Source organism: Macaca mulatta, chromosome 9, assembly GCF_049350105.2.
Source record: "Macaca mulatta isolate MMU2019108-1 chromosome 9, T2T-MMU8v2.0, whole genome shotgun sequence".
Classification (NCBI taxonomy): domain Eukaryota; kingdom Metazoa; phylum Chordata; class Mammalia; order Primates; family Cercopithecidae; genus Macaca; species Macaca mulatta.
The window spans coordinates 138,093,150-138,108,964 of NC_133414.1; the positions used below are offsets into that span (position 1 = coordinate 138,093,150).

A 15,815-nucleotide genomic window follows, 5' to 3' on the forward strand; every position below is an offset into this window, starting at 1 on the left:
GATATATACTCAAATGCAGATAAATCAATATGTAATACTAATAAGTGTTCAACTAAACTACAGGAACACAGAAAAAGCACAATGAAACAAAAACCAGAGAGAACAAACAGAATATTAACATGGTAGACTTAAATCCAAACATATCAACAATTGCATTAAATATTAATGTTCTAAACACACCTATTAAAAGATAGTGACTGGCTAAATGGATGAAAAAATATAATATAACTATATGCTGTCTACAAGAACCTCTTTTCAAATGTAATTCCATAGGTATGTTAAAAGGATGGAAAAATTCATACTCTGCTTTTTATGCTGTTTTTGGAAGTAACCATTTCTGTTTGCTGCAATCATGAATGATGTTTCCTATTGTGAAATACCATTCATGATTGCAAAAGGACAACACTAATACTAATCAGAATAAAACTGGAGTGGATATACTAATATCAGATGAAGTAGATTTTAGAACAAAGATTACCAGAGCTAAACAGAGACATAACATAATGATAAAAGGGTCACTTTATGAAGATGACACAACAATTCTAATTGTGTGTATCACAAACAACAGAGCTTCAAAATACATGAAGCAAAAACTGATGAATACAAAGGAGACACAATTATAGTTGGCAAGTTCAACATCTCCTCCCAGTAACTGATAGAACTACTAGACAGCAAAAAAAAAAAAATAACGTATTTTGTTTTATTTATCAAACTGGTAAAAGTTAAAATTTAGTGTTAGCAAAGTCATGGTGAGAAAAACAATAATGTGGGAAATGCAAACATATGTAAGAGTTCTGAAAAAATATTTTTATATTATGAGGCTTTCAACCCAATATTTTACTTCTAAGAATCTCTCCTAGGGGAATAAAGAGGTCCAAGGTTTACCTGTCTAGAACTTTATAACAGAGCTGTTTATAACAGCAAAAGTTAGAGACATCAAAACATGCCCAATAATTGGCAAGCACTTAAACATTTATATTCAAGCATAGTGTTATTGTTAAATAACATTTTTAAGGATTTTTAATGCCATTGTAAATGGGACTGATTTTTAAGGCAAAACAAAGCCGTATATAAAACTTTGTACAAATAAATTATGTTAAAATACACAATTATAAACAAAAATTAGCAGTGAAAAATTACCAGTGATTATCTCCTGTTTATTTGCTTGTTTTCTCCTCCCTTCAAGTTTTCTATTGTGAAATATCATTCGTTACTGCAGCAAACAAACGGTCACTTCCAAAAATAGCATACAAATGAGATCATATACATAAAGTAAACAATACAGTGCTAAGTTTGATACAGAGACACTCAGTAGGTGGTATAATTCTTGTAAATTTGAAATAAAATGATGAGAAAGTATAACTGATGGTTCTTAGGGTGACCATCTGTCTTAGATTGCCTGTTTCTATTTTACTGTCCGGGCCTAATTATTACTAGTCCCCCTGCAATTCTCAAAAGTGTCATAGTTTAGTTGCATGGGTGGTCTAACTATTCAAATACTTAACACATTACAACTAGTAATTAAAATATATGACACCCTTATTATACTCCAGGCACCAAACTAACTGCTTTATGTGGATTATCTCATTTAACCATCTGAGTAGCTGAATTATCTCCATATTATAGAGGCACCAAGAAGTTAAGCAGCTTGTCTAAGCTCACACATTAACAAGTAGCAGAATCTGGATTTGAACTACATCCTATCATGTTAGTACTCAAAGCATACCTGGGCCTGCCTAAGTGCAGGGTTGACTGGCAGGGGTCTGGCAGGGACGCTGGGTGCACGCGGAGCCCGGTGGAGGGGAGGAAGCACTCGCTGAGTTGACTGGGGCTGAGGGACACTCAGGCCGTTGAGGGGTCTGCTGATGTCAACATTCGGACACTGTGGCAATCTCCTGGGATTGTCCTGCACAGTCAAAGTAAAAAGCCATGCTAGACAGGGTTTCAAAAATATCAGTAATTTCTTAAGGAAAATGCAGTGCCAACTCATCCGTTATAGCTGAAGGCCAAGGTGGAGTAAAGGAAAGAAATCAAGGATGTACACAAGAGGGAAACTATTATTTATTTAAACTTCAACATTCAAACAGAAGCATCACCTGCCTCCATCCCGCCAAATCTGGAATAGAAGGATCGATTTTTGTTTAGATTTTAAAAAATGGGTTAACAGATAGGTGTAAAGCACTTGAATAAGTACCAAGTATAAAGACACGGACCGAGATCTTAGGGAAGTTACAAAAGAGATATGAAAATAAGACACAGCTTAATGTGTACAAGGCTCAATGAGAACTGAGAAAGCCACTGAGGAAAGGAGAGTTGTGGCTTCAGGAGGCCATGGCTGAAGCTGGGGCTTGGAGTTGGAGACGTTCTCCCACATGGTAACCCTTGTTCTTAGAACAGGTGCTGTAGGGGCTCTTAGACTTCAGGCTTCCACCCCTTCCTTCCTCTCTTTCTAAAAACAGCTTAATTGAGGTATAATTGACAGTGTATACAACTTGGTCATTTTTGACATGTTTACACCCATGAAACCCTCACAACAAACAAGTGGACAAATGAATGTGTCCATCACCCCAAAGAGTTTCCTTGTCATCCTTCTCCCTTCACTCTCCCTCCAATCATCAGTCTGCTTTCTGTCACTATCAGTTTGCATTTGTCAGAATTGCATATAAGTGGGATCACGGAGTATGTACTCTGGCTGTTCTTCTTTTACTCAGAATAATTATCTAGAGATTCATCCACAATGTTGTATACATCAGTGGTTCATTCCTTTGTGCAAACATACCATTGTTTGTTTATCCTTTTACTGGTTGATGGATATTTGGGTCGTTTCTAGTTTGGGGCTCTCAAAAATAAGGCTGTGCTTTGTTTTTTTATTTTTTTTATTTTTTTTAAATAGAGCTGCGTTTTTCTTTTTCTTTAAAAATAAAGATGTGCTTTTGGCTACCACACAAAGCCATTCTCACTTGCGGTTCCACCTTTGGGGACGAGCAGGGGTAAAGCTTATTGGGAACGGCAGCCTCCTCCTTGGTGGCCCACCCTCTATGCTTTTTGGCTCAAGGGAGTTAAAACAGTTTCTTGTCTACTGAATATGCAGCAGTGATTTTTCAATCACTTCTAATTTTTTTGACACCAATCTTGTTCACTGTTATAATTTGGACTCTTGTTGAATAAGTTCAATATGCAAGAATTCTTGTGGGTACATCAGAAAAACTTGGTGGGGAAAAACTATTACAATGAACTCTAGCTGTAATTCACCAGGGTAGCAAGAGGGTTAAGAGACAGCAGGGAGCCATGAGGTACTCTGGGTTAAGGATCCAGTTCTCTGAAACCACAGGGTGGACAGGGCTTCCTCAGCTCAGAGGCTGGAGCAAAATGGTCAATTCTGAGAGCTCCGTGTAACTACTTTTAAAAATATTTTTAAGAGTAACAGGGGGCTAAAGCAGCTCACCTAAAGCCAGGTGGTGGCATTTGGAAACCATGGTGGGGATGGCGTTGGGGACCGGTATCAGGAGCCAGTTTGGGCTGCAGACCCAGTAGGGCCCCAGAAATGTGGCTGCTCTGGGTGACTGGAGGGATCACAACTCACAATATGCTGCACCATATCATGCAGGGGACACTGTGCCAACAGGATCTAGGTGGGCTTCCATGGGGGCACCATGGGACCTCCCCAGATCATCTCAGAGACCCTCCCTCAGAGCCTGTTGATCTGGCAATGCAGACTCAGCACTTCACAGGCAGTTCCTCTAGGATCCCATTCTTATTCAATCTTGTATTGAAAATCTCATGTCTGCATGTGTGCCCTGAGCACTCACATCTATTCAAGACTCACCTTCGGTGGGTAGGAATCTGGAGGCTTCCTCATCAGGCCTTTTCCGAGGTGGCCGAGGTGAGCCTGACAGGGTTGGGAGCCACGGGGTGGCCGGGAAGGGCGCACACACCTGCAACAGAATCCCACACCTGCTGACCAAGTATGTTTCCCCTTCTCACTGACTTGAATTTTTACACTTTGCTCATAGTGGCACTCAAAAGATAGTTTACTTAGTGTGCTAAACATGCAAAGGAAAAATTACCTAACACTCTTAGGAGATTAAAAAATAAATACTGATTTTTTCCTCAAAACCTCTATTTTGTCAAATTAGTTCTTGCACTCCATGGAAATGCAGTGTAGTGACACCTGGAAGATGATTTGTATGAAGCTGGCATTTCAGCGATAATGTCTTTGAATATATTTGGATCAAAAGGTACCCCATCTGATGAAAATATTTCAATGTCTCCATGTTGTATAAAAACTACTAACATAAGGGTGGGAGAAAACACATCAGTGGAATTCCCTGACACCCTGCTAGCTTATGTAATAAGCAGCATATTGTTGTTTGAAGGGAAGTAAAGGAGGCAGCTGATCTGGCAGAAATTTAAAACAAGAAACCCCCCCCCCAAAAAGAACCAAGTCCCAGGTTTATGATCCAGAAAATCTGACCTTTGTTTAAAAAAAATGAAGTGAGAAGCAGTTTGCTGTACATTTTCTGAGCCACCGTTTCTTGAACAACCTAAACCCAGGGTACCTTAGTTTTTCAATGGTGGTCTTCTTATTTGTAAACAACAGTCGTATCAAGGTCTTCCTTTTGAGATAAACCACAAATCCAGCAGCAAGAAGACATAGGATGGTCACCAGAATTCCTACGGTTAAACCTTGGTTATCTGAAACAAAACACACTGGGCTCACGGAAGGAAGCAGTTACAATGAAATATGGGAGGTATCAAGTTGACATTTATGGCAAAGTGAACTCTGAAACAATAGAAATGAAGAGAGTAAACCCTTGAATGATGTACTAATAAACTCTCTTACTTCAAAGATCATGTTTGAGGTTCAATCTATGTTGCCATCATTCATTTCTGACAACTCTAGAACTTGCCAAACAGGAATATATAGTTGGGTAGTTGGGGCGATGGCCTGGACCACCCAGGCTCCCTGAGGTGTGACAATGGCACAGTGGACCATGGTAGCCACAGAAGGTAGCAGGGAGCCATCCCCAGGCTCAAATGTTTCCAGCCCTCAGCACAGATTTGCCACCTCAAAGTGCCTTTCTTTACTCATTCTGTAGTTTTGGGTTCTGCTTTATCTTTTTTCATATTTTTAAAGAATGAGATGCTTTCTTGCTAGACATCTCAAAGTAGATAGTGAAAAAAGAAAACTCATTTAAATGAAGCACCCGTGGGTTTTGCTTTGTTATGTTGGGGACTTACAAACACAGCCTTTGTGGGGGAAACCCTTTTTCTGGGAGGAAGCTGTTTTCTCTGACCTGCTGCCATTTTGTTTATTACAGTTAAGAGCCTCCTCAAGGGTAGGGAAAGGAAGGAAAAAATCAAACCATCAGATTGGTTTCTTACAGCAGCTATGGGCAGAGGCTGGGAAGGACTCTAAATGCTCAGACTTAGAGGAGGTTTACTTGTGATTTCAACCGGGCTGTGAATTTTCAGAGGACAGGGATCTTGATTCATTTGTCTTCCCACCAGCAAGGATCAGGGTGTACTTCACATTACATTAGGTAAGTGCGCAACAGTCCTTTCAGGCTGTTGGTGATCGCCGCGAAGGTGACTGCAGTTACCTGGGCTCTCCTCAGCCCTGCCTCCTACCTGGACCCTCAGCTGGCTGTGGACCACTGCAGCAGCAGCTCCACTCCAGGGGAAGAATGTCTTTCACACCCTTTCGGTTTCTGGACCTCATCCCCCACTAACAAGGCCTATCAGGGATGTGTCTTAGCCTAAGCAAGACAGCCAACAGATGACAGTCTTGACTCACTTGTTAGTGTTACTGGAAAAGTATTGCTTCTGGTTTCCTGGCCAAAATGTCCCTCTTTTCAGAGCCTTAGCAGTGATCACAGGGGCTCTGGCTAGAGTTCTGGTGTCTCATAACAAAGCTAATTTAAAAAGTGAGCAGCAAAATTCTTGAACTATAATTTCTAGTTCCATAAAGTGAATCCATAAGTCTTCAATACATCACTCTATGAAACCGAACATTTACAGGGCCCACACCCTGAACCTGCTGCATCCCCCAGGGTTGCTCAAGCCAGAGGCTCGGGCAGTGAGTGACTCCATCTCCCTCTTCCCCATGACCAGCATGAACACCGTGTCCTGTGTCTCCTCCTGTTGGCCCAGTCCACACTCTAGGTCTGAGCCCAGCCCAGTCCACACTCTAGATCTGAGCCCAGCCCAGTCCACACTCTAGATGTTCACGCAGTCAGCTATCTCTGCTTCAGAAGGCACATTTCCCTCGCCCCCTTCAGACCTCAACAGATGAGGGTCCCCAGGAGCCCTCCTGACAATACCCTGCTGCTCCGTGAGGGTTGCTCCCCTCCCATGATGCCCTCTCTCCCCACAGTCGTACCCCCCACTTATCATGCCATGTCATACTTGCTTAAAGTCTCTCCAGAACCCAGGAGAATGGCTGGCATGTGGCAGACAAATGAGTACTTGTTTAATGAGCCTCTGAGCCATGGCCAGGCCAAGGAGCAGCGAGCCATGCTTGCTCATGGCCTGCCTTGGTTCTGTATATGTATGCACGGGGTGGAGGCAGGGATATTTCAAACGCACTCTCTTTTATGCAATAATGGCCACAGGGGATGGAGTTAGGCTCTTCTGTTGTTTTCACTTTTTAACATTCTTATTTTTTAAATGAAGGATTGGTGACTCTGTGAGTTCCCTGGCTTTTTGCAAACCCTCAAACCTGAGTACTGCTGGTCACACATGTCTGTGCCAAAGAGCCACAGAGCTTGCCACCCTTTCTCCTGCTTTCTTCTCCAGTTTGTTTCAGTGCCATTCAGTTTGCTTAGATGGAGACGGAATGGGTGGCAGGGTCTCTGATAAATTAAAAACTAAAACCCTGCTATTTTCATATAATAAATGCGAAAAGCCATATCAGAGCATTAAGTTTCAGCCAGAGACCAGTCATCAGGGCTGTCAAGGCTGAGATGTCATTGGGGAAAGGGGACACTGGGCCCAACCCTTGCTTCTCCCCCACTGCTGTGGAGGCTCAGTGAAAGGCCAGACTTTTGAGTCCTTTTCCTACTTGCTGCAGAGCTGGGGCCTGCTAGAGTGGTAACCTGGTGCTCTCTCAGGAGTAGCATTGAAGCACGTCCACGTTTTAGCAGAAGCTCAACCAGGAACTCGCTGCCCTTCCTCGCGCTGTTTCTGCAGACGTGCCTCTGGTAGGCTGGACTTCCCCTCCTGAGCCCTGAGAACTGTGTTGTGTCTGTTGTCATGGAAACGATGGCAAAGCCACAAAGTCAATGCTGTCAGTCACCGGAGGCCTTGGGGATGCGTGACCTCCTCTGCAGCAGCACTAGTCACAGTCTCCCATGTCATGGGAGGGCTCAGATGAGTGTCAGTGAGGCAGAAGATGCATGCTCCTGCGATCCCGCGGGCACCTGGCCCTGGCCATGCTCCCTGTTGGAGCTCTGCAGCTTCCTGCCTTGCTTCTTTCCCTCCAAAAGGGGCATCATTCAGACTTGCCCCTGAATTGCCCAATAAGAACTCAGAGAAAACAGCACCACACCAGGACACCACTTCTAAAGGTCATCTGAGGAGAAATGGCCGTGAGTTCAAGCACAGCTGCTACTAAGAGCTGCTTGGGGGACAGGCAGACCTGTGTCTAAATCTTAGCGAGATCACATTAGGCAAAATACTTAACTTCCCTGAGCCTCAGATCCTATGTATGTGAACAAAGAATCATACCACCTTCTTCAGAGTTGTATAAGGAGCGGATGACATCATGCGCATAAAATGTACCACATAGCACCTGCACACACCGTTCCATGTGCAGAAGCTGTTGCAGTGACTCCCTCTGCTGCTGTGACTGTCACCTTTACTAAGAGGTGGGTGTCTTTCCAGTAAGATTTTTAAAAGGCAGTAAACTTCACACCTTTTCACCCTACCACACAGATGCTGGCTTTTACAAAGTCCTTTGATACAGTGATGAAATTCATACCCATTCAGCAGTTCACTATAGAAATGACCTTAGCTAAGAAAAGTGTCACAGGCTAAGGAACTGGCAAACTCAGCCACTCAGTCAAAGCAGAGAGCAAGGAGCCTTGGAGATTGGGCAGGGATGAGAGGGGCATCTGGAAACTGTGGGAGACCCTAGGCTGTGCAGACCCACGTGGGGTACCCACCGGGTTTCTTGTTGGCTCTACCTGTACCCACGCTGACAGCTGGCGAGCCCACTTGCCCCCAGGTGCTCAGCCTCCTCCCGCCAGGATGCAGGGGCCTCACTGACCTGCTTGCCGGATGGGGCCGCTGTCTGTGCTTCCTCCAAAGCCAAACTTGTCACAGAAGGGAGGTGCCCAGTGGGCCTCGCAGTGGCAGTTCTTCCTGTTGTTGCACACCTTACAGGGCAGAGGGGAGGGACGTGGGGTTAGGGCATATGCCGCTCTGTGCATCACCACAGGAGCATGGGGGCCATGGTCAGAGCCCCCCAAACAGTGACACAGCCAGACTCAGCACATGCCATGGTGCAAATGAGCCCAAACCTGGCACTACACACTACACAGGTGTGACCAGACCTGAGGCTGCAAAGACTCATCATCTGCCTATTAGTGGCTGTTAAGAGAGTGACGAAGATTATCTGGGTTCATCAGCTTGCTTCCCCCACCCATCTCACTTCCTTCTCTATCTCCCCATCTTCCTTTTTGAATCCAGAAAACTCACTGTCTGACCACAAGGAGAAGCCCCCTCAGCAGTGAGGAGGGACCATGCTTTGCGGCTACAGACCCAAAGCCCTGGCGCACCACGGGACCTGACAGATGCTTGGCACATCCCTGTCTCCCTCAGACAGAAGGCTCAGAGAGGCTGGTGACTGCTGGGTCCCACATCAGGCAGGGGTCCGAGGCAGGCCCCCCATTTCCTGAGCCTAGCAGGGTGCATGGGATTTCCACTAATACTTCCTGAAGCCTGTCCCCTGCAATGCCCGCCTCCTTCTTACGGAGTTTCCCAGTGGCTATTTCCTGACTCCCAGCCATACACCAGGGTGTGAATCCAACAGTGGATTCTTTTCCTTGTGAAATAAGAGAATGGTTCTGGCATGGCAAGAAAGGGAGACCAAGAAAGCCCGAGGAGGCTGTGCTTAGCCCTTGGTGGGCCCAGCTCATAGACCAGAGCATTCCATGGAGGGGCCAGGAGCCCCTGCCCACCTGGTTACCAAGGGCTACCAATGGTGGCCACTCCCAAGCCTGTCCATGCTGGTTGGACTCGTTATTGTGCCAGATGTAACTAACTGAAAGTACATGATCCAATGGAATATTACCATGAAGATGATATATATTTAATATTTTTCTATGAAAATTAGGTTGTCAAGTCCAGTCACGGTGACTCATGCCTGTAATCCCAGCAAGTGGGAGGCTGAGGTGGGTAGATCACTTGAGGCCAGGAGTTCGAGACCAGCCTCGCCAACATGGTGAAATCCTGTCTTTATAAAGAAAAAAAAAAGTTAAAAAAAATATTAGGTTGAATCCTTAGGGAACACTGGATTAAAAAAGACAAATCACTAAAAGAATTTCTGAAAAATTAGGAATGAGTGAGACAACTGCACAATGGTTGGGAAGAGCAGCAGGGGACAAGCAGGTGGCTGTTCTTGGATACTGTTGAGTGTCTAAGGTCCCCCTCCACTTAAAGAAACGAACTAGAAGTTGTTGATGATGCATTTTTGGGTGGTTTATATCAGGAAGTCAATGCACAATGACATTCAGTAAATCAATCCTAAAGGCCTCAGCTCTCTGTCAAAATATGGCTGCCAGATATTTATTTCAAGGCAAAATAAAATGTGTGGAGTATACATCTCCCATGTAATGCTTCCCTGCCTCAACCGACTTGTTTTGATGAATCAACCACCTACCCCCATTGCTTCAGATAAGAAGGCCGACTGTCAGGATGGGCTTTAATAAGTTAGAAAGTAGACTGCTATAAAGCAGAAATTGAGGAGAATTAGTTGGCATGTGGCAGAGCCTATGCCAAATATAAGTGTCTTGCCTGTTCTCTCAAAGATGCTGCTGCGGACGTACTAGCCCGAGATTCATGCCTGCCCCTCATGGCTTCTCTCAGCAACTCATGGCCATGCGCCTTGTTTTAAAACCCACATGAAGGTGCTGCCGGGAGCCTGCTCTTGTTAGGGTGGGACTGTGGCCAAGCTACTCTTCAGCAAGGCATGGCCAGCTGCTCCACCTACCCAGGAAATGTGGACCTCTCCTCTCCCATGTGTGGATGAGGCCCAGGGGTATTGGAAAGGGAGTGGTCCAGGGTCCTCAACCAGTTTGCGGCTTGCCGGCCATATTACCTTGGGCACACCATCCCCCCAGCTCAGGGCTTGGCTTCTTCAGTAAAATAATAGGACTGGACTTGATCATCTCTTAACAGCCATCAGAAAATAATCTATGATGCAATGAAGACATAAGAAGATTCCATTCTATATTGGGAGTTAGCTAACCTTACTGTCAACACATCCATCTGAGGTGACACTGTGGTCTTTATGGTTCCGGCACAATGGTAATTTACAACCCCCTCCCCCCTGCACCCCGTAATTCTGTGTAAGAATCATTGGCAAGTGTCTACAAGTTTTAAAATAAAGAATTTGGAGCCTGATTTCTGTAGAAAATGTTTCAGGAAAACAAATGAACCTCTGGTGTGGTTAATCAAGACTAATATGATTCCATTGGAAAGAATTAAGCCCATCAAGAAAAATAAATTATGTTTTAAGCAATTAGAGTTCTCTTCTACCCTAAAGGCTCTCTGAGCTAAAATAACAGCCTCCTTTAGTTGAAATCCATTGTGTGTGATTTCAAGAACATGTGTTTAATATGATCTGTTGTCCTTGTTTTAATTCCTTTTGGAAGTATTTCAGTTCAGACACTGGTTCTGAATGTTGGTAGAAGAGGAACAGCGCAGTTTGAAATGTTAATGTGAAACTCTTCATGAAGGAAGGCTGGTTTTCAAATTACTTTGAACAACAAAAATCTTTTTTTAAATCATAGAATGTTAATTCAAAAGATAATTATGGCTCAATCTGATTTTCTTTGTTAAATAAAAGTCACAATGAAAAGGTCAAAGGAAATGAATGTCTTTAGAAAAAAAATATTGCAAAGACACTAACTGCTCTGTTTAAAAAATGCTATGGATTGTGAAACCTTTTACAAAGGAATTATTTATTACTTAACTTGTTATGGGCTGGCTACTCACCCCCCTGCCGTGGCACTGCACTGTACACTCATGAACCCCAAAGACACTAATGTTTTGACATCGACGATTCAGGCAGATCTGTAAGGAGGAGGAAAACACAGCAAATATCTTAGTATTTCTCCAACCCCTCTCCCCCCGCCCCCAGCATACACACATACGTGTATTCAAACAAAAAGCAAGCAAAAGAAAGCTTGGAGAAGACCCAACCTTGTCTCAGTTAATACGGATGTAGCAAAACAATACATTTTACACTGGACTCAGGCATGGATCTTATTGCTGACTCCTCCAAACTCAGCACATTTTGAGACTAAGTTCAATGTGAACACTATGAAATTATTTTGCACTTTATGGTTTTTAATATAACTTTCAGTTGATCCTACAATTATAACTGATTTTCTTATGAGTTTTGTTTGGAGCTTGTAATGAAATCTATGTATTGCAGCATTTTTTTCTTCCATTAAAAGATACAGGAGAGGGCGAGGCTGGGCACGGTGGCTCATGCCTATAATCCCAGCACTTTGGGAGGCCGAGGCAGGCAGATCACGAGGTCAGGAGATCGAGACTCTCCTGCAAAACATGGTGAAACACCGTCTCTACTGAAAATACAAAAATTAGCTGGGCGTGGTGGCATGTGCCTGTAATTCCAGCTTCTCAGGAGGCTGAGGCAGGAGAATCGCTTGAACCGGGGAGCTGGAGTTTGCAGTGAGCCAAGATTGTGCTACTGCACTCCAGTCTGGTGACAGAGAGAAATTCCATCTCCAAAAGAAAAAAAAAAAATGTAGGAGAGGGCGAGACAAATTACTCCTTATCCTAGGGCCTGGATACACATAGACAGAGACTCCAAAAATCCAGGGTTGAAGAGTCTTTTAAGGGAGAGATTGAAATATGGGAACTTTTTCCAGATACCGACTGACAAGTAACATCATCAATGACAGAAACCATCAGTAATGAGGCTCAGCAGTGGAAAGTGGAAAACAGACTGCTCCTTGAATTTATCAAGCTGTTGTAGTGGCAAGCATTTGCTAAATGATACTGTGCCAGCTGAAAGAGTTCAGCCTCATTTCAAAGGTGCATAATATACTCCAGCCCTTTATCTCCTATAAGATTTTACAAATCAGTGGAGTCAAATGAAGAAGAATCTAATGTTCAAATGGCAGAATAATTTTTAATCAAGTAGAACCTTCCTATGGAGGAGGTCACCATCTGACCCCAACAGGTCATATAAGGCAAGAGGCATACCCTTTGGGAGAAGTGCTGGCCCAAGCAGCACTGAGGGGATTCCCACTCTGTGGGTACGAATTCTGGCCAAGGGAATGGTCACATTCCAGCTGATAAAAGAACCTGTCCCGGATTACAGTGAACACAGCAGGACCCTCATGAGAATCACTGCTGATCCCTGAGCCATCAGAGAACCAAGGTTCTGAGATCAAAGCACATTTCATCTTGAACATGGAAAACAAATTTGATGATAAATTGAGCCCTTGGAATTGGAATGTCCAGATGCACCCGGCCCTGGCTGTTCAGGCTACAGTTTTAAAAAAAAGGTGTCAGTCAGAATGGCTGTTATTAAAAAGTCAAAAACAACATATGCTGGCAAGGCTGTGGAGAAAAAGGAACACTTATATACTGCTGGCGGAGTGTAAATTAGTTCAACCATTGTGGAAAACAGTGTAGTGATTCCTCAGAGATCTAAAAGCAGAAATTACCATTTGACCCAGCCAACCCATTACTGGGTAATACCCAAAGAAATATAAATCATTCTGTCATAAAGACACATGCACTCATACGTTCATTGGAGCACTATTCACAATAGAAAAGACTTGGACTCAACTTAAATGTCCATCAATGATAGAATGGATAAAGAAAATATGGTACATATACTCCATGGAATACGATGCAGCCATAAAAAAGAACGAAATCATGTCCTTTGCAGGAACATGGATGGAGCTGGAGGCTATCCTCCTAAGCAAATTAATTCAGGAACAGAAAACCAACTACCACATGTTCTCACTTATAAGTAGGAGCTAAATGATGAGAACACACAGACACATAGAGGGGAACAACACACACTGGGCCTATCAGAGAGTCGAGGGTGAATGAGGGAGAGGATCAGGAAAAATAACTAATGGTTACTAGGCTTAGTATCTGGTGATGAAATAATCTGTACCACAAGCCCCCATGACACAAGTTTACCTGTATAACAAACCTGCACATGTACCCCTAAATCTAAAAGTTAAAAGACACAATATGATTTGAGCCTAAAAAAATCAGATGTCATTTTACTGTCAGGGCTGGAATACGAACAAATGTAGGTAAGGAGACATTCAGAATGTATGAGAAGATTCACACGCTATCCTATTTCTCAAGGAAAAAGCATTTGTGGCTCAGGGTGTGTGGGGGCAAAGACAGGAGAGTGGAGACAACACTTGTCCTCAGGATTCTGTCTGCCTCTGCCTTTTCTTCCCTGTGTGACCTCATGTTAGTGAGTGATTTCAAGATCCTGTTGAATATGGAGTCTAAAAAGCATGTGGGGGTTGTTTCATCCTTTTCCTAAAACATTGTATCAGCTTGCTGTCATTTAGTCTGATGAGAAAGTTTGGTGAAAAAAAAATCAGTATGGCAGAGCGTGAAAATTTCAAATTCTTTTTTCAAAAAAAAAAAAAAAAAAAAGCTTCACTTTATTTCTAAACCTCAAAATATCTCCATGTATCTTTCTCCCTGTTCTCTGAAAGGACTCCCTTCTGGTTTTGAGTTTTTGCCACTGCTTTCCCTCTCCTATTCTTCTCTCTACAGGGTCTGTGAAAATACATCTGATTTCCCTTTCTGTCCAGGTGAGGACAAGCCCCCAAGAACTCTGTGCTAAAAACCAAGCCACATATCCAAAACCAATAGAATATGCGATTGTATTTCTTTCCAAAGTAATTTTCTGGCTAGAAGTCCTCATGCCACCTGGAGTGTAGAAATGACTTATTAACACTCCAGGCCTAAGAAGACAGGCTTCATTTTCCCCATTCTGCATTTTAATAGTCAGACCAGGATCTAGGATTTATTGACTTTTTCTTCTAGGTGCATCTGAGAAGAAGTAGATTTAAGAAAACAAACAAACGCTGTAACCCAGTTCTTGCACAGGCCGTTTTTCAGTGGGCCCTGTTCCAGACTTACATTTATGATCCAAGCAAACATTTGGGCCTTACTTTTCCATCTGCACACTTTGTGCCTGCAAGCACAAGCCCAGGGTCCGGCATGTCATCGCCCAAGTACACGTGGGTCCCCCGGCACAGAATCCGGCCTCCTTCCTGCAGGGGGATGTTTGTTTCTATGGAAACAGCATTGGTACCAATGACTGGCCGGCTGGCACCTCCTTGACACTGGATTTTTCCACATTTAGCATCTCTGGAAGGGTAAGAACAAACAATTCCCAAAGAGAAACCGTTTGGAACCAACCCTATGCAATGTGGGAAGGTCAGAGCAAAGACTTTGCCAGGATGTCTGGATTCCATACCTCATCTCGCATTTGGCAAAGGAACTCTTTGAGACTTTGCCACAGTTGCCATAAGGATCACCTGCAGAATTGACTCTCTCAAAGCAGATCCCAGGGGCAGGTTTAGCACCTGAAACAGAAGCAGAACTGCATTTTCATCTCCTGCAGGTGTTTTTAATGTTTTTGTTTGTTTGTTTTGTTTTGTTGTTTTGCATGGCTCTAGGCCTCTCAAATGGTTAAGGGGAGACATGTTCGAAGCAATCACACCCAGCGTCTGCCCTGACTCATGGTGGGAGCTGGCCAGGGGAAGCCAAGGGTGTCAACAGCTCACATCCTCTCTTGACTCAGCACATGGCAAAGCATATGTTTCAATGCTTACTCTTCCTTAGGTCTGCTCTCTGGGCTCATGGCATGTGTGGCCTCTCAGGAAATGAGGCCTGGCTGTGGGATGAGATCCGATCCAGGGCAAAAAGGAGGTGGCTGGCTGGCTGGCTGCAGGGAAGGGGAAGCTTGCCCTCTTTAACAACATCCCACACAATTCCGGTGAGAAGATGCAAGCCAGGGCAGGCTCCAAAGGAGCAATGAAGATACCCTTCTGCAATAATTTTAGTCCCACAAAGCTCCCTGTAAGAGCAAGTCCTACCTTCTATTAATACCTTCTATTTTATTTGCAAGGCAGAGATTTCTCTCAGAGGCCATGGAGTCACAAACCCTGGTAATCCCTAGGTACAGCATGACGGGTCCCAGCAGAGAGGGTCATGGCAACCAGAGAGCTCAGAAATGGCCATTTTTAGCACATCTTCCAGCCATGGAAAGAGAGCACATATAATCAGGGTTTGTAGCCAAAGCTCTGGAGGACTCCTGGGCATAGTGATGTCTGTTGAAGACTATTGAGCAAGTCAAGAAAACATGTCACATTCTTCAGAACAAACCATGCCCTGCGGTGCGGTCCTTTTTCTCTCCCTCGTTGGTGTCCTGTTTGGGCACTTTATCTCACGTTGCTTCTGATGGCCAGGACGCTGACACTGCAGAGCCCCACTCTGCCTCCTGCCCTTCTCTGCTCCCTACTGCGCGGAGACTTTATTTGCCTTCCAAGGTGACAATGGATTTAAGA

At 44.0% G+C, this 15,815-nt stretch overlaps 1 protein-coding gene across 1 annotated transcript in view; it reads right to left on the reverse strand.

Annotated features, from left to right (window-relative positions):
• ADAM12 (ADAM metallopeptidase domain 12) overlaps positions 1 to 15,815 on the reverse strand; it is a 375,660-nt gene that overhangs the window by 20,085 nt on the left and 339,760 nt on the right. The window contains exons 15-21 of the mRNA XM_001087980.5: positions 14,723 to 14,831; positions 14,415 to 14,613; positions 11,221 to 11,298; positions 8,270 to 8,378; positions 4,560 to 4,695; positions 3,827 to 3,935; positions 1,727 to 1,906 (exon numbers count right to left, since the gene is read on the reverse strand). Coding sequence (XP_001087980.4) covers positions 1,727 to 1,906; positions 3,827 to 3,935; positions 4,560 to 4,695; positions 8,270 to 8,378; positions 11,221 to 11,298; positions 14,415 to 14,613; positions 14,723 to 14,831 — 920 coding nt within the window. The remainder of the gene's footprint in view (positions 1 to 1,726; positions 1,907 to 3,826; positions 3,936 to 4,559; positions 4,696 to 8,269; positions 8,379 to 11,220; positions 11,299 to 14,414; positions 14,614 to 14,722; positions 14,832 to 15,815) is intronic.